Here is a 21,732-nt window from a genome sequence, read left to right as displayed (position 1 = left end):
TGATCAGTCCACCCTCCTCACTCTCGGTAGCAAATCTTTCAGGCCTTCCTTGTCCTTCTCTGTAGGCTTGAGTTCAAAGAACTTTTCCGCTTTGTCTGACAATAGAAGTCCAAGCCCCGCCCAAGCCATGGTCCCGAGGCCAAAGTAGACGCGTGTTCGCGGCTGGAGATTGCGAAAGGATCTGTGGGCTTCTCAGCAGAAGCTGCGGGACCGTTGATTCGAGGAATGGAATAGGGAACTTCGAATGGGGACGTACTGCCAGAGTGACATCGCGAAGTCGTATCAATTCATCGTCTCGGCCGGCAAGAAAGGATGGATTATACTAGTAGCAGGAAGTGTATCCTAGGCGGGGTGACTGTGGTCAATGCCCTTGATTGATCGAAACAATTATATTTGGGAGACAATCTGAAGTCGAATTTGAAGAGGCGGGCGACCAAAGAAAGTTTTCAAAAAAGGTCTAGTTCAATGCTATGTAATATCTAGGCATGCAGGCACCAGAAATCCAGATGCACCGCATATCGCTCATATAATGGTATTGCGTGACCCAATCCACGCCTATCAAAAACAATAGTATCCTATGCCCCCCAAAGCCGTCATACCTACACCCATCCACCACCATTTATCAGCATTGACAGGCTCTCTCCGTTTCCTCAGAACGCTCTTGTTCAAAGGCTCGACGAAACTATCCATATCTTCGAGAGTCCGCTTTGCTTTCCCTGTGGATGTAGCTCCAGCGCCGGAAGCACTAGCCGTGGGGTTCAAGGTCTGAGTCGGTAGCATTTCCGGTGGATTGTAGGCGAGATACATGGGGTTGAGAGGGGAGCCATCGGATGCAAAAAGATTGAGGCGCTGAGCTTTACTATAACCATCTACGACAACTTCGTAGTCCTATGATAGCGTGAGTGACTTTGTTAACCGGTAGCAAGGGCTCCAAACTGTTGACTGTACCTTGAAGAGTTCGAATTGATTGTAGCGGGTGAATATGGCATTGGCATTGTTGCAGGGATCTGAAAGCAATTGGCGACCATCGACTCCAAATGGTGTCAGGGTGAGAGAGCCATTTGCATTTTTCGCATATGTGCCGTGCTGCCATTGTATGATGCCTTGCGGGCACGAAGGGTCGCCAGCTAGAGAGTAGTTAGAGCTTGCATCAACTGAGCTGGGGTGGGCGATCAACGACGCACGATTTGAAATGGCTCTGTAGTACGCCTCCTCGTAATGGCCATCATCGGTAAAGGAATATGAAAAGCCTGTCAGAGCAGGCTCAAAGATTTTCTCGTTCACTGGGTCGTAGAATCCCTGCTTTTGTCAGTCTTGCCAAGTTCATGCACTCAGCGCGACTCTTCTTTTATAAAACAGCGGAGCGAGTAGTAAACATCGCGAAGAAAAGCATTACACTTACTGGTCCAGTGATGACGCTCCTCGATTTGGTGGTCCATGTTCCCGTTAATTGTGGATCTGTCTGCGCGGATATCGAGTATATAAGCAGCGCGCTCGCGGCCAGTGATGACCGTAGCGACACGATCATGAAGTATGGGGTGCTGGAAAGCAAGTAGATTTTCTAAGGTGGACTCATAAAAAGGGTGCTGGATTTACGTCCAAGAGTTAGAGCGCAAGTCGAAAAATTGGTGGAATAATACATTACGGTACATAAGTACCTTACATAACGTGAAGTACAGTAAGGACTAAGGCTGAACGAGGGAAGGGGCGTTATCGGCCAGTCGGGAGCTTAATTCTCTAGTGCGTGAGCCGCATGTCAAAGAGTCAAAATAGAAACATAGAGTAGAGCAATAGGAATTACCAACGTTCGCACTTTATGTGAGACTTGAATGGTGGAGGATATTGTGTATATATGTGTGAGGTCGTCAAATCAGAGCACATGCATTGGACTGCCTGAAATACTGCCCTCAAGACCAACGGACGCTCATACTTAATGACTGCAATCTGTCATTGGCATACGCGCCGGAGATGGCCGGACTACGAGCGGCGAAGAAGGAATTGCGAACACTGATGCGCCAGCGACTCTCACACATGTCTCCTGAATCTCTCAAACAGCAATGTCTGTGGAACGTTGGAATCCTCATATAGCCCGGTTTGCTGATTTTTGGATCCAACAGCTGCTGCTGCTACGGAAATCTTGCTTTCATTACCAGAATATAAGAAAGCCCAGTGCATTGGCGTTTATCTATCCATGCCAAAAGGTGAATTGGTCACAACAGCTATTATAAATGATGCTCTCCGACAGGGCAAACAGATCTTTGTGCCCTACATCTACCATAGCAAAGTCCAGGATTGTTCCAAGTCCTGCTCTACAATGGATATGGTATCTCTGTGGTCGAAGAGCGACTACGAAGGATTGGAGCCTGATGCTTGGGGCATTCCCTCCGTAGCAAAGAATTCAATAGCCGAGAGAAGTCGAATCTTGGAAGAGTCAGGGAAATCTTCTGGCGCCGTCTCACAAGATTCCGCAAAGAGCGAGACGAGTTCGAGAAGCAGGAGCACAGAATCAAGAAGACTTGACTTGATTGTCATGCCTGGAGTGGCTTTTGATAAAGGCTTAGGAAGACTTGGGCACGGCAAAGGTTTCTATGACTTTTTTCTGGAGCGTTACCATGATTTGAAGGTTTCTCTGCTCGGAGAAGAAACAAGGATGCCCTTCCTCGGTGCGTGCCAAGGGGTTTGAACCTCGAACCCGGTCATTCTGAAACTTACTCATATTCTTCTAGTCGGACTCGCCCTTGATGTGCAGCTGTCGCCGGACGAAATTCCTACTGGTGCTTCTGATTGGCGGTTAGACGCATTGGTCGTTGGTGATGGTTCGGTCATTCGTAAATAAAACCCCAGCAAATCTAAATATGAGAGACAATTCGAAAAGCTTTCTCTTGGAATTCCTAAGGAGCCTTGCAGTTATTTGGACATGTGAATTCTCCAATTCTCCGCCGTTCACTTGATTACCAAAAAAATTATTGTAGGGCCTGGATTAGAGACACGTTATCTCCTTTCAGAAGTATCTGGCCTTACATTGAGTGTTAGCGAAGGCTCACAAAGCCATCTTCTGGAAGCATCTATACCTAATTCCCTGCGCTTCTCCTCCTCTGTCTTTGTAGCTTGCTTGACTTCCACGGCATCGTCTATCACCAGATTCATGAACTCATCGAAGCCCTGTGCCATCTTTTTTAGCTTGTTCTAGCCCCGAGCTTCATAGCAGATTATACCCTAATCTTGCCCTCTATTCGGATAGCCAGCTGCTCAAACAACCATATTGACACAGTCGAGCGCTGCTGTAGGAGCTTGAATATGAAGTTGATCGGAGGTAAAAGGACCTTTCCTCTTCCTCCTCCTCCACCTCCTCCACGGCCGGTCATTGTGCTTTCTGGCAGTCTTCAGGATCTCAAGACGCCGGAGTGTTCAAAGATGGGAAGGGATATCCTTCTCTCGTAGTGATCAAAGTCACAGAGGGTCCGAAGGTAGTAAGGTGTTATGCTTGTATCCTGTGCTTTCCAGATGCAGCTCAGCTCAGTGCTTGTTTTTCAAGTGTAGGACCGAGGCGATTTGGGATTGCGCAAAGAAGGCGGGCCGAGCATTGATCCGCCGCAATCGGCATTGAACAATTCAACGCTAGCATTACCTGTACAATATCACGATTCTTTTACTACTTCACTCTCCTCATACCGCGATTTCCCCTTCTCGATTCACACTCAGACCTCTCTCCAGTTTACGTCTATACCCATGCGTGACTCAGCTGTGGACGTCTCCGAGAATATTGCTCCCTGAAAATACAGCATCGAAAACAACAGGGTCTGCAGACATGGCTGCTTCAGGAGCAGAAGGCTTTGCACCGGTACTGGCAGCTCTGTCTACTATGCAAAGCAACGCCGAACGCTCTCAGAAATCAGAAGCGCACGAGTATCTCGAGAAGTTCCAGAAGTCTGTACGTCGAACACAACCTTCCTCGCTCCATTCAGTGAACCATACTGACGTTAATGTAGCCAGAAGCTTGGTCAACGACACATTCAATTTTATCTACCACGGACGCCACGGCAGAAGCAAAGCTGTTTGCTGCGACGACATTGAAAGGAAAGGTAAACGATTCACAGAGGAATCTGCAGGTGCTCGTCTGACCATTCACACAGATTACGTATGACTTAGATCAGCTTCCCCGACAATCTCTTCCAGCTCTGCGAGACTCGATTCTCAACTTCCTGACTACCTTTCGTGATGGACCAAGGCCCATACGAACGCAGCTATGTGTGTGTCTAGTCAATCTAGCCATACAGATGATAGAGTGGAAGGATGTCCTGCAAGTTGTAGGGTCAACCTTGGGAAACAGCGGTGGCGACTGTGTTCTGGATTTTCTCAGAGTGCTTCCCGAAGAAGTCACCGAGGGCCGAAAAATCAACTTGACAGTATGTGGGGCCGAGACATCACCAGCTTGCAGCCAAACAGCGTCGGCTCTGCGTGCGAGAATTATCAGTATCTAACGAATCACATCGCTCTTAGGAAGAGGACCTCACGTGCAGAACGAAGGAATTGCTGGAAGACAACGCAACTCAGGTCCTCAGGCTTCTGACCCAATATTCGCAATCGTCTAGTAGGTTTACAGGTCAGAGAGCTAGCATCTTCAAGTACTGATTATAGCCCAGCGAGTGCTGCATCAAATCCGCATCTACTGGAATGTATTTCGTCATGGCTGCGAGAGATCCCGGCTGCTGATGTTGTGACTTCCCCCCTTTTTGATGCTGTTGTACATGCACTCTCCGTAGAAGCATCGTTTGAGGCTGCGGTGGACTGCATGTGCACGATTCTCAGGGATACGCGCGAGGTAGATGAGTCCATCGAGATCATCCAGCTCATATATCCACGTTTAATGTCCTTGAGGCCACGGATAGGGGAAGCCGCAGAGTCAGACGACGAAGACACCTTCAAGGGTCTCACAAGAATGTTTGCTGAAGCCGGCGAACACTGGGTCGTCATGATTGCTCGGCTGCCAAATGAGTTCAGAGGACTCGTCGAAGCTATCCTGGAGTGCTGTGCCAGAGACACTGATCGGGACGCTATAGCTTCAACCTTTCTATTCTGGTACGAATTGAAGCAGATGATCACGCTCGATAAGTACAAGCCGGCCCGGAATCAGTTCGCTGACGTATTTGCGAGACTGGTGGATATCATGATCAAGCATTTGGAGTATCCAAAGCCAGGAGGCCCAGACGAAACAGATCTCTTTGATGGAGATCGAGAACAGGAAGAAAAATTCCGAGAGTTCCGACATCAAATGGGAGATGTCTTGAAAGATTGCTGCGATGTTATTACCGTCACGGAATGCTTAGGCAAAGCTTTCAGCTTAATACAGCAATGGATCTCTACCTATGGCGCACAAGCTACTAACACGAAGGTCCCCCACTGGCAGGAACTCGAAGCACCTTTATTCAGCATGCGAGCAATGGGTCGGATGGTATCGCCAGAGGAGAACATTGTTTTGCGCCAAGTGATCCCGCTGATTGTCCAAATTCCCAATCATGAAAAATTGCGCTTTCAAGCTATCATGGCTCTTGGGAGATATACTGACTGGACAGCTCAACATCCAGAATTCTTGCAACCGCAGCTGAATTTTGTCATTGCCGGGTTCAAGCATCAATCGAATGAGGTGGTAAAAGCTGCTGCGCTTGCCTTTCGCTTTTTTGGCACAGATTGCAGAAGGCTCCTCACAGACCACGTCACTCAACTCCATGACTTCTATGAATCTGTGCTTGACGAGCTTCCGCCGGCAAGTCAAGAAGAAATCACTGAAGGAGTAGCCTGTGTCGTCTCGGCGCAGCCGTTAGACAAGATCTATCCTATGTTCAAAGCCTATTGTGACCCCATCATCAAGAGGATGATGTCTCGAGCCAACGATGCTAAGGGCGCAGAAGATGAGGCAGCCAGATTAGCCGTCGCAGGTAATCCCACCAACCTCTACCGAAGTGCGGTGAACTGTGCTAATCAAGGATTCCGACAGATTATGTGCAACTCATTACGATATTCATTCAACAAATCCAGCCATATGTCTCGCCTTCGCTGGAGAACCCAGCGGTGAAGTACTGTCAAGAGATTTTACCGGTCATGTCTGCAATTGCGGAAAACTTCACCAGCTCTACACCAATCCTCGAACGCGTCTGCCGATGCTGGCGGTACATGGTTCTCTCGTATCGCACGGCTGTTCTTCCTTTATTGCCTACTCTGGCTCAACAGCTAGCATCTGGCTTCGAAAATTCGCGTCAGGGTTGTTTTCTATGGGCAACGGATTCTGTTCTTAGAGAATTTGCTAACGGTGCCGAATTCGTGGAGGCCTCCACATCACAAGCAATCTACAGCTTTTTCGAGCAGCAAGCTCTTGCTTTTCTACGGATAATGAACGACCTGCCCCCTAGCGACTTACCCGATGTCATCGAGGATTTCTTCCGCCTTCTCATCGACGCCTTAATCTACTACCACGGAGCTCTGCTACCTGCTCCCATCTGCTCTCCCATTTTCTCCGCCGCCATCAGTGCCCTCACCCTCCAGCAAGAAGCTCCTCTAACGGCGACCCTCCACTTCCTCCGCGACTTCCTCAGCTACGGCACTGATCATCCCAATTCCTCCTCTTTTGATGAAACCTCTAACACAGCGCGCGTCATCAATTCTCCAGATATACAACAATGCGTCAAGCGCATGATTGCTGAGGAAGGAGAGGTGCTCACGCAGAGAATTCTGACGGGGATGATGTTCTCATTCCCCCATGACTGCTTTCCCGACGCCAGTGGGGTTCTGCTTGCGCTTTTCGAAATCATGCCGCAGCAAGTCGCCATCTGGGTGAAGGGTACCATTGGCATGTTACCCGCCGGAACGGTCAAGGCGGGGGAGGGCGAGCGTTTGATGAGTTCGGTGGGCATGAAGCTGCAGCAGGGCGAGGTGCGAAAGGTGCGGGTGCTTCTGCAAGATTTCACCAATTCCTACAGAAGAAGAAACGTGGCGCCTAGGGAGGGTCTCGGCAGGCTCGAGGCTACGAGATTCAGATTTAATGGGTAGATCTTGTAGAGGCATAGAGCGTGGGGCATTGTGTCTTTGGCATCAAATGCAAGTCTGATATGAGGATCTTGGAACATCTCATTATGATGTAGCATAGATAGGACTAGGGGGTGGAGTGCACTTACCCCTTCTTACACATAGCTTCATTTAAGTCTATGCCAAGGGCGCGGAAGATGGATCACAGTACTGGTGATGGCATGTGGGCTCACTGATGATTTTACGGTTTTTGTTATTGCTCATGCTAGCGCCCAAAAGAGCCGCCTGATAGTCCATTGAAAGACCGCGCTCTTGCTGTCGTGCAACGGCTTCCGATGATACAAAAATACCACATCAACATCGTACATTCCCAAGGAACGATGGAACGCCTCGCTCGCTCGTAAGGTCGTAAAAGGAAACGAGGCCACTTGTAGCTTTTGTCAAAGACTTAGATCTTTGCTCTCTTCTGCCGCCAACGGATCATGTTCCTCCTTCGGCGTTTCCACAATAGCGCTGCCGTGCATTGCACCATCTTTTGGCTCGCCAGTCATGCTTCCCAGGTGCTTGAGCGTCCCGTGCTGCATGGTCGGGCTGCTGCTTGCTGGCATCTCTGTTGCGGGTTGGGATCCCTTCCGTCGAGTCAAGTACTCGCCCAGACTGACCTTCTTCTTGATCGGACTTGGCTGCACGAGGTTGGAGGAAGGACTAGAAAAAAGTGAAGGGTAAGATACCGAGTTTTGAACAAATGGCGACTGGGGTGCAGCAGAGGTAGGAGTTTCAACGAGAGGAGTATTTGAGGCAGAGTCTGTGGGCACGGATGGCTTTGAGGGCAGCTGCACTCGGAGGTCAATTGTACGAAAACCATTGATAGGCCGAGACTGCTCGGCTGCTGCCTGCAACCCATTCGAAGGCCAAGGCGGAGGAGGCTTGAGCTCTGCAGTGTTTGAAGGGGTGTACAATAAAGAGTCCGTGGACGCATGCACCGACAAAGATAGCTGTCCAGAACCTGCGTCTTGCATCTCGGTATCCTCATGTAACTGCGGAGGAACGAGTTCTCCGCAGTCCCCGTTCGCCTCTATGCGAGTTGGATCATTTGTTGAGGCCCTCCGACGCTCTTCGAGCTTTCCCCGATCTCTCTGAGAGCGGAGCAGAAGGCGCTTCGTCAAAGACATGTAGGGTTTCTTTGCGATGAAAGGAGCGCCCAGCGGCTTGTACCAGTCATCTTCATCATCGCGATCAGTCTGCATGGCAGTGCTGACATAGTTCGGGCGAATGAGTGGAGACAGTATCGAGGGTGTGTTGGGCTGAGATGATCGCTTCTTGACATGGGTAGCAGCACCAGTTCTTGGCCTGGCATGTGCATTGGAGGATTTGGTTGTTGGAGATCCGGATTTCCTGCGCGGAGTACTTGCATCTGCGTACTGAGGTTTCGTGGACAAGCTAGGAGTATTTGGATGAGAAAAGGATGTAGCGATGTGACCGAGCTGCTTCTGTTCCGATTTTTCAGCAGATGACAGTACTGCAGCGTTGAAACGGGTGCTTACAGATGCGCCAGCAGAGGGTGTATTAACATTTGACCCGCCACTGTTCCTTTTTTTCTTCTTGTGAGCGGGCTGATGCTTATCGTTCTCAAGCTGCTCAAAGTTTTTCTCTAGTGCAGCAATCTTCCTTTTTTCCCGATCGGAAATCTCTACACCAAAACCTATGTCGCCGGAGGCGTTGCGGGTGGGTGTCATGTCCTGACTTGGAGAATGAGACCCAGATGAGGATCGTCCGTCGTCCTGCTCGCTACTGGCTCTGCTATTCGCTCCATAACCGTTATTTCCTTGCAGTTGCTTATGGTTATGTCCGTCCCTTCCTTTCGCGATGCTTGTACTCCGCTGGTCGTAGCGGTCGAAAGCACACTTGGAGGAATCGCATGCACAGCCACCAAACTCCCCCAATACTTTGGCCGTCCAATCGGTAACATAGTCCTCTTCAGCGTTAACGTCGCCTTCCATCTTCACTTCGTCTTGATTGCGGTGATGGAAGAAGCTTCGAATATGCTCGTCCAAGACCCATCCTATAGTCAATTCCGTCCCAGCATCTAGATCTTTCTTGGCGACAAAGCAGAAGTGGTAGTCACAACCGTTCTCCAAGAATGTCCTCATACTCAAGTTAGGATCACAACTTCTCCGTAGATAGCGACAGATAGTGCCCTCGGAGCGCGTGTCTATATAGATGGGAAGTCTTGGATGAAAGAAGACGAATGGAGCGGGATGACGTAGGTATTCCCATCGATTGTTTGGATCTTGGATGTAATGCTGCATATGGCCAATCTTGCCGCGGAGTTCACCAACTATGGAGTCTTTTGGCTGGAAGGAATCTATGGTGAGATAAGTCCATCGGGGCCGTCGGCCACCAGCTACTGCGCTCTCTTCCTCCCTGTATTCCTTATTAAGATCAGGTAGAGGTATCGAGTCCAGTGGCTGCTCGCAGCGAATGAAGACATCTTGAGGCGTTAATCCATTTGTCGCTTCCCTAAGTAGCTCAACATCGCGAGACCAATGGGACAAGTCTCGCGTGATGCTGATGTCATTGAGAAGATTTGTTTGCATCGGTGTATCCCCAGGATCATTGTCGTAAAGGCTCAGGAATTCGTCACTATACGGTTCCCTTGCGTAATCGGTCGGCGAGTGTTTGCCGTGGACCTTGGACGGACTGTGGACGGTCGACCCGGACCGCTTGTGAAGATGTGAATTGGGGTTTTGCGACAGGACCGGGAGCTGCATGGAATGCGAAGGCCGATGGTTGGTCTTGGGCCTTTTGGCAGGCAGGTGTGGATCGCGCGGACTCTGGTTCGTGTTGTCGTCGAAAAAGTCTTGGTCGTTATGATCCCATCCATTGATAAGGAGCCCATTGGATTCCGGCCCTCTAATCTTCTTCTTGTGGCTCTTTGCTGCGTTTTTCTTGACTTTTCGATCGCCTGGGTCGAGTTCTTTTCGCCGGATCCGCTGTCGCTCGATGGCACCTTTTGCATTGAGCGATCTCGGTTGGCATTCTGCGCAAAAGTGATCGATGACTTCGAGTTCCTCTTTTGTGGGCACATTACCGTGCTTATCGTAATAGTAACATTCAGTATGCTGCCAAGTGTCACACAGGTCACAGTACACGGTGTTCCCATCATCCTCTCGAAAGCCGCAGATGCACTTTATAATGTAGTCTTCAACCTCATCACCAGGCGCATGTGCAGAATCTTGTAGATGCGCAGAGGTTGAAGGCGCAGACCCAGCAGTTGTCTGGACGGAGGTCGCAGTGTGCGTGTTGGGAGAAGGATCGGTCATACTATGGCAGACAGAGTCCCCTTAATTCATGAGAATGAAGATCGAGTCGTAAGAGGTATTCGTGGCCTGAGTTGCATGATTCAAACATGCGAGACTACTAATTTATCACGGACTCCGTACACTTCTAGAACTTGCAGATGGGTCATCCAGTGGTTCAGAGGTGGCTCCCTCGAGGGCCGAGGACAACAAGAGGCTTTGTAGGCCAGAGGAAGGTGCGTGGAAGGATTCCTGTCGATGAGTTTCATGAGAAGACTGGAATGATTCCAAGAAATGAGACTTTTTGGATGTTCCTTCATAAATTGTGGAGAGCAAGGAGTATGGGCGCGCAGACAGCCTTCTGATCGCGAGCGAGAGGCGGTTTGGTTGCCAGGAAATCGAAAATCAAAATTGGCGTTAGAGCCAGCTTTCGAGAAGGATCACGGGAATGGATACGAAGGTCGAGTTATGGAAGAGGGCAGCGTGCGCCGCAGTGATAAAAAGCGAAGGAAGAAGAGAAAAAAGGGAAAAGGGAAGGGAGGGAAATCTAAGAAAAGAGGGTGAAAGACGCTTTGTCCAAAAGCAGTTAAGCGGCAAAGCGGAAAATCAAAAGCCCCTCCTGGCGCCTTCATCAGGATCCATGTACGGATAGCAAGAGATAAGATCCAACTTCCCCAACAGATGCATGTCGTATGAATTCTTATTCAAGCTGAGCTTGACCCGAGTCTGTCACCATCTTCCCCCTGCCAATGCCAATAATTGGGTTCTTGGAAGCCTGTAGCCTCCCCGAGTCCCCAGTATAAAAATGTCGTGTCTTGCTCAAATAGGACGTAGGTAGTTGCCATGTTGCCGCCAAGTGTAAAAAGAAAGGATAGCGTCTGTAAAGCCCGATAGAGAGACACGGGCAATTGCACGAACACAAGCTGGAGGGAGATGAGTCGAGACAGGGGAAGGCCCCAAACAATCATCGATATAGTGGACTTGGACCCCTTGCAACCTGCCATTGTAGCGGTGGACAAATTTGTTGAAGTAACGAAATGTGTGGGATGAAGGGTTTTGGGTTGATTGTGGGAGTGGATGGAAGGGATGTATTCCATGAGTATAGCGAGATCGGAGGGGAGTAGGCCATCTGTTTGTGTCAAAACGTAGCTTATCTACCACTAGCAGTACATTGGTACCCCGGCCTAAAGCCATGAATGCAGTTCTTGGAATTGGGCATCCGCCTAGGCAAGGAGTTTGGGTCATGCGGGCGAGAAAGGGACTATTGTATGGAGCTTTGTCTTCCGTACGAGAGGGTCCTATCTACAACAGATCCGGCTGCTGCATTTCCGTACAACACGAGAGGTCACAAATACGTTAGCATACTGAGGAATAGTGAAAAGCTTGCCAAGTACTGGTTTTTGTTGAAATTCGGATCACGTGACATGGTCACGTGACATGCCTTAGCGTATTCATATCTAGTCGCTCTTTTCTCTATAGTAACTCTATAGCTAATATAACTAAGTATTCTATCTTTATATTTTAATAGATTATAAATCTAAATTATATTTAATAACTATTTTAATAATAATATAATCTATCGCTATAATTATAATTATCTTTAAATATTTATATCTATTATAATAAAGATAATTATAATTATAAAAAAATTAATAAATCTTCTTAATAGATCTAAGAGAATTAGAGAATATTCGAAGTACGCTTATTATAATAAATAATAAGAGATAAAGCGTTTAAGAAATATAAGTACGGAGGTCGATATTAAAAGTTCTGGACATGCCAAGATAAGAGTCTAGATAGGGCTAAGTGCTTGATATGCTTTCAAATTCATGAATAGTATTATTATTCTTTATTTTAATAAGTATTAGTACTCTATATAATAGCGACGCTATACATATATACGAAGTATATATATACGAAGTATATATATAATAGCGATATTAATAGGATATATAATAGCGATAATATTAAAGTATTAGTTATAGCGTAGAGGAATAGAGGAAGAGTATAAAGACTTTTAGTATATAAGTCTCGTTTATATAGTATAATAGATAGAAATCTTCTTACTATTCTCTATCTTAATTATCTTTCGTTAATATATCTAATACTTAGAGTATTAATTATAATAATAGAACTCGAATTTAAGTACTTACTTTAACTGAGGCTGAGATTACTACTTAAATTATTACTATAATTATCGAAATATCTTATTAAATTATTAGTCGACTTTAGAAATAAGCTCGTAATAGAGGATACGATTCTACTGTGTTTAAAAAGCTCTTAATATCGTATATTATAGATAAGTCTAGATTCGAATATCTCTTAATTATTACACCTATACTTAAGAGTATAATTCTAGATATTATACGAAAAAACCGCTATGGCCGTAAAAAGACTTCTTTTATACTTACTACTAAATAAGGGATCTTATTCATAATAGTATTACGAGTACTTAGACGTAACAATTTCCAAGCCTATAAAATTATCAAAAAACCGTCTCTTATAGAAGCTATAATAAAAGTATATTATTAATTCGCTTTACGATATAAGAACTAGATTATAAAAGATTAAAAAAGAGTAATTTAAAGTAATAAGATTAGTGTAATCTTGAATTCTCGATAAGAAAGAGTGCGTATATAATATTAACCTAACGAGATCTTCGTTAAATCTAATATATAACGTCGTTTCGTAGATACTATAGAGTTTATATTCTGAGGGTGTTTTTTCTATAATAAAAAGGGTCCTTACTATATCTGGAAAGATTAAAATCTCGAGAATAAATTAAAAGTTAAAGATCTCGAAGAAATATTAATTATAGTATTTAAATTAATTATTAATATACTATTCTCTAACTCTATTCTCTTTATAAATAACTATTTTATCGAATTAAAGCTTACTAAAAGATTAAAAATCTTAAAAATTACTATATATAGAACTATAAAGTTTAATCGAATAAATCTTTTAAAATTACTTATAAAGATAAAATAGATTTTTATTAAGAATATTTTATATAAAGTCTTTACTATAGTAATTTAGAACGATATTCTTATAATAGCTTAATAGAATAATAATCTTATTTTAATTCTTATTACTATATATAATATTAGAGAGATTAATAATATTATTATTAAAAAGAGAAAGTATTTTAATAGAATAAATATTAATAATCGTATTATTTTACCTACTTTTAAGGAGGATAGAAATAATATTTAATAAAAGGATTTCGATATTTCGAGGATATTCTTCTATTATAACTTATATATAAGAGAGATTAATCGATTTAATATATTAATAGCTATATATACTTCTTAGCGAGCTTATAATTAAACTTAAATATCTCTATTTACTTAATATCTTAATAAGAGTCTCTCTAATACTTTTAAACTCTATAAATCTATAAAAAAGAAGTATTAAGAGTATTAGAGTTTTCTAGAATAAGTAATAATAGATTTAATAAAGAATAAAGTATCTAGTCGAAAGATTTCATCTTCATTTATAATTACTACTCTTTCTAAGCTATTATAAGATAATTATAATTAATAAGATATAAAAGATAGTAGAATATATATATAGTATTATATAGATATTAAGAATAGAGATTTTAATAGAGAAATAAGTAGAAATAGAAGAAGTCTTTCTAGAATTAGAGGTGGCTATACTATATATAACGTTTTTCTATATTATAAAGGAAATTATATAAAACGATTTTATAGTAGAGGGATTATAGTAGAGTCTAAAGAGTAGATATAGCGCTTTTTTAATATATTATAATAGGATAATAGAGTATTATAGTATATTATAATAGAAAAAATTGAATTTATTATAGTTAGGCGGTTATCGAATAGCTATATAAATTAATTCTTTAAAGATAAATAAGAGAAGTTATTAAATTTAAAAGAGAAATTAAAAAGTTCGAGATATAAATATAGTAAAAGAATTAAAATATATTATAGATATAATAAAAGAAAGAAAAATAAGAGTTTTAATTCTAACTTAAAGAGTCTAGATAAGATTTTCTTTATAAATATATATTATCTATATAGTAGCTCGTAATTACTCTTTATAATTTAAATAGAAATATATATAAATAATTAAATAATTAATTATTCTATTTATATTAATTTTAATAATAATAGTAAAATATAATAAAAGAAGAGATAATAATAGTTTTTTAACGAATTAATAGATTAATAGAATTAAAAAAAAGGTTTTTAGATATATTAATATTACTAATAATAGAAGTTTAATATTATTTATTATTATTATATCGAGTAACTATAGAATTTTAATAAGAAGTAGATGTTTTGATATTACGCCGGATTTATCGGATTTTAGACCGTGCATTATTACTTTTAGCACGCCCTCGTCGTTTCCATTGATACATGGTCGGCTTCTAGGTTATCATGTGAGCTTCCCCATCTACTCGCTCATCCAAGATACTAAAAAAACATTACAGATAGATCAAACTCCTCTTTTCTTCTACCAAGCCTTGACAGTCATTCTACAACAACTATGAAGCTCACTACCACCCTTTTGCCGCTCCTCCTTTCTTCTCTTGCCACGTCCAGCTCCCTTTCCTTTTTCGGTAGCAATCAACAAGTACTTGATGACGACCTCAAAGTGCCTGGTGACAACCCACTCGAATTCTGCGCTAAGAGTGACGACTTCATTCTCACCATCAACAACGTTGACCTAGAACCAAATCCTCCTTTGCCGTAAGTTCGCTATCCGGCGCATTCAAAGTCCGCCTTGGATTGCTAACGCCTCTCGCAGTGGCAAGACACTCACCATCAAGGCCAAGGGTAACTTCACAGAAGAGGTCGAGCAAGGCGCATACGTCGTCCTGGTTGTCAAGTATGGCTTGATTCGTTTGATCAACCAACAAGCCGATCTTTGCGAGCAGATGAAGAGTGCCGTCGATGAGGAGTGTCCATTGATCGGAGAGAAGACTATCACAAAGGATGTGGATCTACCAAAGGAAATTCCACCTGTGAGTGGCAGCTTGTTACGTGGCGCTGCGAGCTTATGCTGACCGCAACAAACTCGTAGGGCCATTATACCGTGTCTGCAGATGTCTACACCGAAGATCATGTAAAGGTCACATGCTTGACCGCATCGATCAAATTTTGAGGTCCCCATAGCGTCATGTTTCCAAACTTCGCTTTCAAGGATTCATCATGCGTGACTCCCTACGCGGATTGTCCACTACTGTCTGAGGCAAGGCAAACCAGCGTGTACAGAGGATGTTCCGAGATGACTGGGAATGCTGTTTTGGCGTCTATATGGCGGGTCTATGTACACAGACCTCTTAAGCAGCCAACTGCCTGCTTTGCGAGTACAATGTATATCATTGAATTTCTTCCTCAGATCTTTGTGAATCGTCCAGTCCCAACGCTCGCGTCCATTGACGAGGTCATTTTCCGATGTATACTCCTATCGCCTGTCATATCACTTGGGTGTAACCATTTGGTGGGTAGCCTTGACTGGTCCAGAGAGCTTCACTGGTGTCGTCCGCCCTTTCACTCTCCGAACAACCTCCTCACCCTTTTCAAGACGCTATCCTTCTCTGGATCGTAGGGATGGTCTTTGCTCGGTATCTCCAATACTGCGGGAAAAGCTTCTGTGTAAGTATCGACCCGACCCCTTATCTTCTCTGCAATCTGAGTGTATCAGTCAGCTGAAAGGAGAAAGTCATAGTTCGCCTTGAGAGTCCTGGCGCACATGTTGATTGATGAGTACTATCGCGATATCCTTTCGCTTCTGTGTAAAGTTGTCGAAGGCTTGCTCTATAGTTGAGTTTTCTGTTTTGGCATCTACGACGAGAAAGTTTTTCTGGGCGTCTGGAGGTGGAGTGACATGCTGTTTTCCCAGGGTCAGCCTACTTTCATAGCGGCTATGAGGTTGAAATTGGGCATACACCAATACCAGCAAGCAGCAGACCTGTCACGGAATCCTAGATCACATTGTAAGCATGAGGCAGTCGAATCACCAGAGGTAGATAGACGCCCACCTCATCACCTATGACAGCTAGAAAGTGGCGATCTTTATACGCGGATGGTGGAGCTGCCATGACAATAGATGACTGTGTTAAGTGAAGACTGGGCTGATGAATGATTCCCTGCAAATCCTTAGAGGGGACCCCAAGAGAGATGCTTCTAAACCTCAGCCAACGCTAAGTGTCAATACAGATATAACCATTAGCTGCCTCTTCACCCGTAGATTATTGCTTTAAATCTTTCACGAGGGAGAACTTAATAGCTTAACTACAACTTCTTAGATCTTACAGTATAGATAAACCAAGATAATATCTTCTATTCGAAATATGTGTTTGATCCTCAAATTATAGCGTGGCGGGATCAGAAATGTAGAATCTCCTCTGTGTATACTTGGTCCTACTAAGTGTATTATTACATGCGCTATACTTTACATTGGCTGAGGTTTAGACGCATCTCCCCAAGACCGGCGCCCGCCTCAAACGCCTACCTAAGTAGCTTTTATTCTTCAACACCTTCATATTCGCGTTCTCAATTGCGCGTTCGTCGGGAGTCTCCTCGCTGCGAATGAGCCTGTGATGGGCTCACATTTCATGATCAATGTTGAGGACTAAAGATTGCCGTTTACGCTCTTCCTTGTGATCAGAGAAACGTCGAGTATGGCACCACGACTCATTCGGCGACGGCCGCTGGTAGAACGTATCAAAGCCTATCTGAACCCGCTCGACTTCCTACTTTGGCTCTCCGAGGAATTGGATTCGAACGACTGGGATCAGTGGAAGAAGGAGTGGGCTAATCCTATCGGCTTTCTGTTAAACGTGGTGTTCCTGATTGCAAGAGCAAACACTGCATACAGCGCTAGGAATAATGGGGATGATGTCTTCGGAGACGAGGTAGCTTATACACCCTGGTTGGCCTGGTTTGTAAGTCTCCGTCCCACAGCAGATCAAACAACAGTCATCTAAGTGGGATTGTAACAGGCAGCCTTCCTTGTCCATCTCCTCTCCCTACTGTCCTTCGTGAACGCCGCCTATACTTTCAATCGCCGACGGCATTACAGACTTTTCGAAAGCTCTGTGGACGCTCCGCCGAGCACGCCGTCTGCTCACCGTGTCCATGTAGACTCCTCCCCTATGGCTTCATCTCCTCTACGCTTTTTATCGAACATACTTGCCGGCGAGAATGCAGAAGCTCGATCACATCCGGATGCCACAAGAGACGTCTGGGAAATTGCAGTCTGGGACCCGACTCCAATTTCCCTTCGAATGTTTTGTTTGTTCAGTCCCGGACATATCTTGGTGTATTGGCTTTTCCTACCAACTGCAGTTTCCGATCCTAGACCGAGCACCACTGTTATAACAACAATGGTGCTTGCAGGCCTACTGTCTGCGCAAATGCTGCTCCTTCAATCAAGCTTCTCGCAGCAGTCGAAAGATGCATCTGTCATACATAAGGAGGTCATGAATGAGTACGACACTAAATACGTTCATCCGCGCACTCAGCCCCAGATGCGGAATGTTGGGACTCAATACTGTAATTCGGGAACGTCCACTGATGGCATGCCACAATACGCGGATGAAGATGATTCTGTGGATGTTTACGCGCCTACGTTCATCATAAATAGAGGTTTTCACACTCGACCGAACCCCAATTACGCCAAACATGTAGATCTTGATGGCTCTGCTTGGCGAGCGATGCCGTCAGGAGGTATCTCAGCAAGTACAGCACCATCTGCGCAGACTCCGGCTCATCTCCGGGATTCATCATCGCCCATACGTCCACAGACCGCCATGCGACAGCCCCAATTCAGAGCTGCTGGTACTGGAGACGGTGGGAGCTTAGGAGTTTTCTCTCATGCAAACTCGCCACTTCGCAAGTCAGCGTCTACAAGTTTTGTTGGTCCGCAAGGCCAGCGGGAAAGAAGCCTGAGTCCCGCGAAGAGGGAGGGTAGTCCGTTGAAACGAAGTAGTCTTGCTCCAATGCCGAACGGACAGCGATGGGGCCATTTGCAAGGGACTGGACCAAGAGGAGAGAGCAGGAGGTTCTAAGTTGCAAAAAACTGGAAATTGTGGCAGTACTCTCCGTGGTGACCTTCACGATGAGTCTAGCTTCAAACCACCACGTCACCCAAAAATAACCGATTCAGCTCAAAACATGCTCAAGTTCTCGACACCGAATCTGAAGTGCGCACAAACGAATTAGACCAGCATGACAAATGTAACTATAAGCGTTTGGTATAGCTTATCTATCGTAATACCCTTGGACGCCTCAGCCCTGTACCAGCATAGCTTTGAAATCCGCACTTGGGAACTCAGTGTCATCTCAAGCTCTCCAGTCCGGTGTGATAGCACCTGCCAGATGCGTTCGGAAGCGGGTATCGTATTCTTTCGCGAAAATTTTCCATCTTATGTCAGAGTGTGTTTTCACAGTAATTTCGCCCTTCTGCTCAAGTCAGTCAAGATGAGCAAAAATCCATGACTCAAATTCGGGCCTTTAATGCGATCAGCAAGCTGGACGGTCAGAGGGTGTAAGAGCTCGTCGCGACCCAGAATGTATTGCTGACTCGATTTGTAGGGCTCAGGAACAGTAAGGCAGATCTGGGAAGAGAATCTTCGATATTTCGTGCGTAGAATAGCCATGGCGGAGAAATGACGATAGCGAGGAAATGTGTGGTCAACCAGTGGCTCTTTCCATCTATCGAATGAAAGAATTATGAAGAGATAGCTACATCATCAACCCATCGAATTTTTGCAGTTCAGTCTTATGAATGCTTCACCGTATATGTTTTGCCCTCATCCTAATCCATTATACTTAAGCGACTATCCCTGAGCATTGAGGAATGCAGTGGCGTTTCCACCCAAACAATGTCGTCCCCCCCTACTCCAAACACTTCTGTTAGAGCGGCTCCCTTATGCACTTCTAGGCATAAGAAAAGAGAAAATCCATCCTCATTTCCGTCAATCGCGACATTCAACCTCTTCCGCAAGAAGCCTCCTCAGCCTTCCTCACCTGTCGAGCCTTACGAGATCGCCCCTGTAATATGGAGTATCGATGCCACAGCCAGAGTCTTCGGCTACCTTGACACTAATGACAAGCGAGCCAAGTCGAGGGTCCAGAACGCAGGACCAGACATCCAAGCTCCCAGGCAGAAGGCCAAGCGGAAACCGGTGCCTGTCAGAGGTCTACTTGGCGAGTGCAAACAAGCACATTTTGCGGAAGGGACTGAGCAATACAAGACTGATACAATTAGAGACGAAGTAAAAGCTTCGAGTCAATTCAGGCAAGAGCGGAAAGACGAACAAAGGATCAAGAGAGGAAGCAATCGTCCTGGGGCCAGGCGAGGGAGCATGAGGACTGTGAGCAGAGATGATCAATTGGTGGAGCGTGGAGCCAACCCTAGGACCGGACTTGTGAGTCCGTTTGTTGTTAGTGATAGCAGCGAGGAGTGCCTTGGGGGTGACTACATTGCTGTGGGTAAAGTCAGACCAGCCAGTCCTTCGCCGAGGAGAAAGACCCGCAGTGAGAAGTGGAAGCAGGACAGCCTTGGATGGAGTCTGGTGGAGAGTCCGCTCTTGAGCCCCATTGCTCAGAGTATGAGCGACAAGACTGGTCGAACAGTTTCTATAAAACAGTTGGGAGATCGATTGCTGGTTGAGATGCCCGGTGTGGATAACCACGACCCACAGAATATGACGGATGGGCAGATCAAAAAATACCAAGAGGGGATTGCTCGGGCATACAGACGTGGAGGAGGGAGTATTGCCATGCTTGACCCTGATACATTACCATCCCCCAGACAATGGACGCCGGAAGGACCTAGCACACCCCCTACCAAATTGCACAAGATCCAAAGAAAGGAGGTCGGAAGCGGTGTGGTTCGCAAGAGTGGTTCCGGTGACACGGTCATCATTAACGCAAACAGCCGAGAATCTTCTCTACCAACGCCGAGGAAAGACATCATGAAGCGGCAAAGGGTCAGGATTATCACTCCAAGCAACACACCAAAAGGGTCGTCGTTTGAATCCCACACAGACATCAGCAACGCCATGAGAAAGACGGATCCTTTTTTAGGCCGAGAGTCCCAAACGACGTGCAGCCAGACAGCGAGCGCTACCCAATCCCAGTCTTCTCTGATTACTGGGCAAGCACACCAGTGCCTTCCAAACGAATCAGAACCAAGCCCATCCCCAACGCTGTCAGATCCTCCACCGGCTTCTCTGACCTTGAACCAATACCTCCCCCGCTTGCAATTTCTACATCCCAGCCATTTCGCCAACCTAGGAACGTCTTCCTACCGTCGCCCAACGCAGCGATTGCCGGCAAGGCTGAAGCCTTTAGAACAACAAAGGCAAGCTGTAAAGGATGTGTGCACCACCACTTTCATTACCACTTCAACAAAGGGGCCAAGGTGGGGACAGAGGCCGAAAATGCAGAGGCAAGAAGAGAGCAGCGTCGTTCCGAGAGTGAATTACCTTTCTCCCGGGTGCGAGATGCCTCTGGATGGCTACCGTCAAGCAAGTGCACCCAGAAACAAACAATCCTACCCCAGCACCAACTCAGTGGACAGTTTCCAAACTTCAGGCTTGATGACAGCAAGGAGCCGAGCAATCAGACCCACAGAGAAGGCCGTTTCCGCAAGAGACCAAGCAGAAACAAAATATCAGAGGAAGGAACCGATGCCCGCAGACTGTCTCAGGCAACCACCGGGCGAGAACTGGCCGAAAAACCTAGCAAACCCCACGCAATTGACTCAAGGACTAAGTATCGGACGTGCAAATGTTGCTCGAGAGCGCATTCAGCGGGACCAAAGTGGCGATGGATGCACCCCTATATACGGCCACCTTGGTAACGAATCTAGAGCGGTACCAGGAGTGAAGCTTCAATATGTTGCTGACGACAAGGCGCAGGCAACCCTACCCGCAGAGCTTGCTATTGGCGGTGATAGCAGGGCATGGTTTGCTGGACAATGGGCTGAGGCCGAGCCGGAAGGTGAACATCCAAACCTGACGGCCTTGATGCAGGAGGACACTCTGGCGCATAGACGATCAATTTTGAGGAAAGCAGCAGACATGAAGTGGTGGTTTTACGCCGCAGAAGCTTGCGTCGAACTTTCATCTAAACTGGGCTTTGTCCAGCAACTTCTTCACCAGATGATTTGCCATGTCATGAGGACACTGCATCATGCTTCGCCTGCCTTGACCACCTTGAGAACGGCAAATGCAACAACACAGGATCATTTTAGAGCGATGAAAGATCTTGCCCTTGCCGCCGCATACTTGCTGGTGCTTCTGAATTTATTCATGGTAGTGACAAGAATGCTTGTCTTTGTAAATAAAGTGCTGTACTGCGTCTGGCATCCCGTGCAGACGATCCTTGTGATCATTGGATGGTGTATTGTCGGCTAGGGAAGCGAACACCCT

At 45.7% G+C, this 21,732-nt stretch overlaps 10 protein-coding genes across 10 annotated transcripts; 5 read left to right on the top strand and 5 right to left on the bottom strand.

Annotated features, from left to right (window-relative positions):
• Positions 1–3: 3 nt before the first annotated feature.
• Positions 4–270, bottom strand: HO173_007113 (uncharacterized protein; the record flags this gene model as incomplete). Its single annotated transcript, XM_037309018.1, has 2 exons — positions 4–181; positions 257–270. 2 exons carry the CDS (start codon positions 268–270, stop codon positions 4–6), a joined length of 192 nt encoding a protein of 63 aa, XP_037163879.1.
• Positions 271–558: 288 nt separating this feature from the next.
• Positions 559–1,528, bottom strand: HO173_007112 (uncharacterized protein; the record flags this gene model as incomplete). The annotated part of the gene is made up of 3 exons (XM_037309017.1): positions 559–888; positions 949–1,299; positions 1,403–1,528. 3 exons carry the CDS (start codon positions 1,526–1,528, stop codon positions 559–561), a joined length of 807 nt encoding a protein of 268 aa, XP_037163878.1.
• Positions 1,529–1,968: 440 nt separating this feature from the next.
• HO173_007111 (uncharacterized protein) lies at positions 1,969–2,836 on the top strand (the record flags this gene model as incomplete). The annotated part of the gene is made up of 3 exons (XM_037309016.1): positions 1,969–2,059; positions 2,118–2,663; positions 2,727–2,836. 3 exons carry the CDS (start codon positions 1,969–1,971, stop codon positions 2,834–2,836), a joined length of 747 nt encoding a protein of 248 aa, XP_037163877.1.
• A 127-nt stretch (positions 2,837–2,963) lies between these two features.
• HO173_007110 (uncharacterized protein) lies at positions 2,964–3,365 on the bottom strand (the record flags this gene model as incomplete). Its single annotated transcript, XM_037309015.1, has 3 exons — positions 2,964–3,016; positions 3,072–3,162; positions 3,216–3,365. 3 exons carry the CDS (start codon positions 3,363–3,365, stop codon positions 2,964–2,966), a joined length of 294 nt encoding a protein of 97 aa, XP_037163876.1.
• Positions 3,366–3,808: 443 nt separating this feature from the next.
• HO173_007109 (uncharacterized protein) lies at positions 3,809–7,044 on the top strand (the record flags this gene model as incomplete). Its single annotated transcript, XM_037309014.1, has 6 exons — positions 3,809–3,931; positions 3,990–4,082; positions 4,134–4,406; positions 4,501–4,591; positions 4,644–5,936; positions 5,996–7,044. The coding sequence occupies 6 exons, from the start codon at positions 3,809–3,811 to the stop codon at positions 7,042–7,044; spliced, it is 2,922 nt and encodes a 973-aa protein (XP_037163875.1).
• A 416-nt stretch (positions 7,045–7,460) lies between these two features.
• On the bottom strand, positions 7,461–10,343 carry HO173_007108 (uncharacterized protein; the record flags this gene model as incomplete). The annotated part of the gene is made up of 2 exons (XM_037309013.1): positions 7,461–8,510; positions 8,565–10,343. 2 exons carry the CDS (start codon positions 10,341–10,343, stop codon positions 7,461–7,463), a joined length of 2,829 nt encoding a protein of 942 aa, XP_037163874.1.
• A 4,488-nt stretch (positions 10,344–14,831) lies between these two features.
• HO173_007107 (uncharacterized protein) lies at positions 14,832–15,449 on the top strand (the record flags this gene model as incomplete). The annotated part of the gene is made up of 3 exons (XM_037309012.1): positions 14,832–15,034; positions 15,093–15,309; positions 15,369–15,449. The coding sequence occupies 3 exons, from the start codon at positions 14,832–14,834 to the stop codon at positions 15,447–15,449; spliced, it is 501 nt and encodes a 166-aa protein (XP_037163873.1).
• Positions 15,450–15,838: 389 nt separating this feature from the next.
• HO173_007106 (uncharacterized protein) lies at positions 15,839–16,389 on the bottom strand (the record flags this gene model as incomplete). The annotated part of the gene is made up of 4 exons (XM_037309011.1): positions 15,839–15,979; positions 16,041–16,178; positions 16,237–16,272; positions 16,330–16,389. The coding sequence occupies 4 exons, from the start codon at positions 16,387–16,389 to the stop codon at positions 15,839–15,841; spliced, it is 375 nt and encodes a 124-aa protein (XP_037163872.1).
• Positions 16,390–16,971: 582 nt separating this feature from the next.
• Positions 16,972–18,360, top strand: HO173_007105 (uncharacterized protein; the record flags this gene model as incomplete). Its single annotated transcript, XM_037309010.1, has 2 exons — positions 16,972–17,235; positions 17,293–18,360. 2 exons carry the CDS (start codon positions 16,972–16,974, stop codon positions 18,358–18,360), a joined length of 1,332 nt encoding a protein of 443 aa, XP_037163871.1.
• An 816-nt stretch (positions 18,361–19,176) lies between these two features.
• HO173_007104 (uncharacterized protein) lies at positions 19,177–21,717 on the top strand (the record flags this gene model as incomplete). The annotated part of the gene is made up of 1 exon (XM_037309009.1): positions 19,177–21,717. One exon carries the CDS (start codon positions 19,177–19,179, stop codon positions 21,715–21,717), a length of 2,541 nt encoding a protein of 846 aa, XP_037163870.1.
• Between the last annotated feature and the right edge of the window lie 15 nt (positions 21,718–21,732).

Source organism: Letharia columbiana, assembly GCF_014066305.1.
Source record: "Letharia columbiana isolate WasteWater2 chromosome Unknown Sc0000023_s0, whole genome shotgun sequence".
Taxonomy (NCBI): Eukaryota; Fungi; Ascomycota; class Lecanoromycetes; order Lecanorales; family Parmeliaceae; genus Letharia; species Letharia columbiana.
Note: the sequence above shows the minus strand (reverse complement) of the source record. Positions and strands in the feature narration are given on the sequence as shown.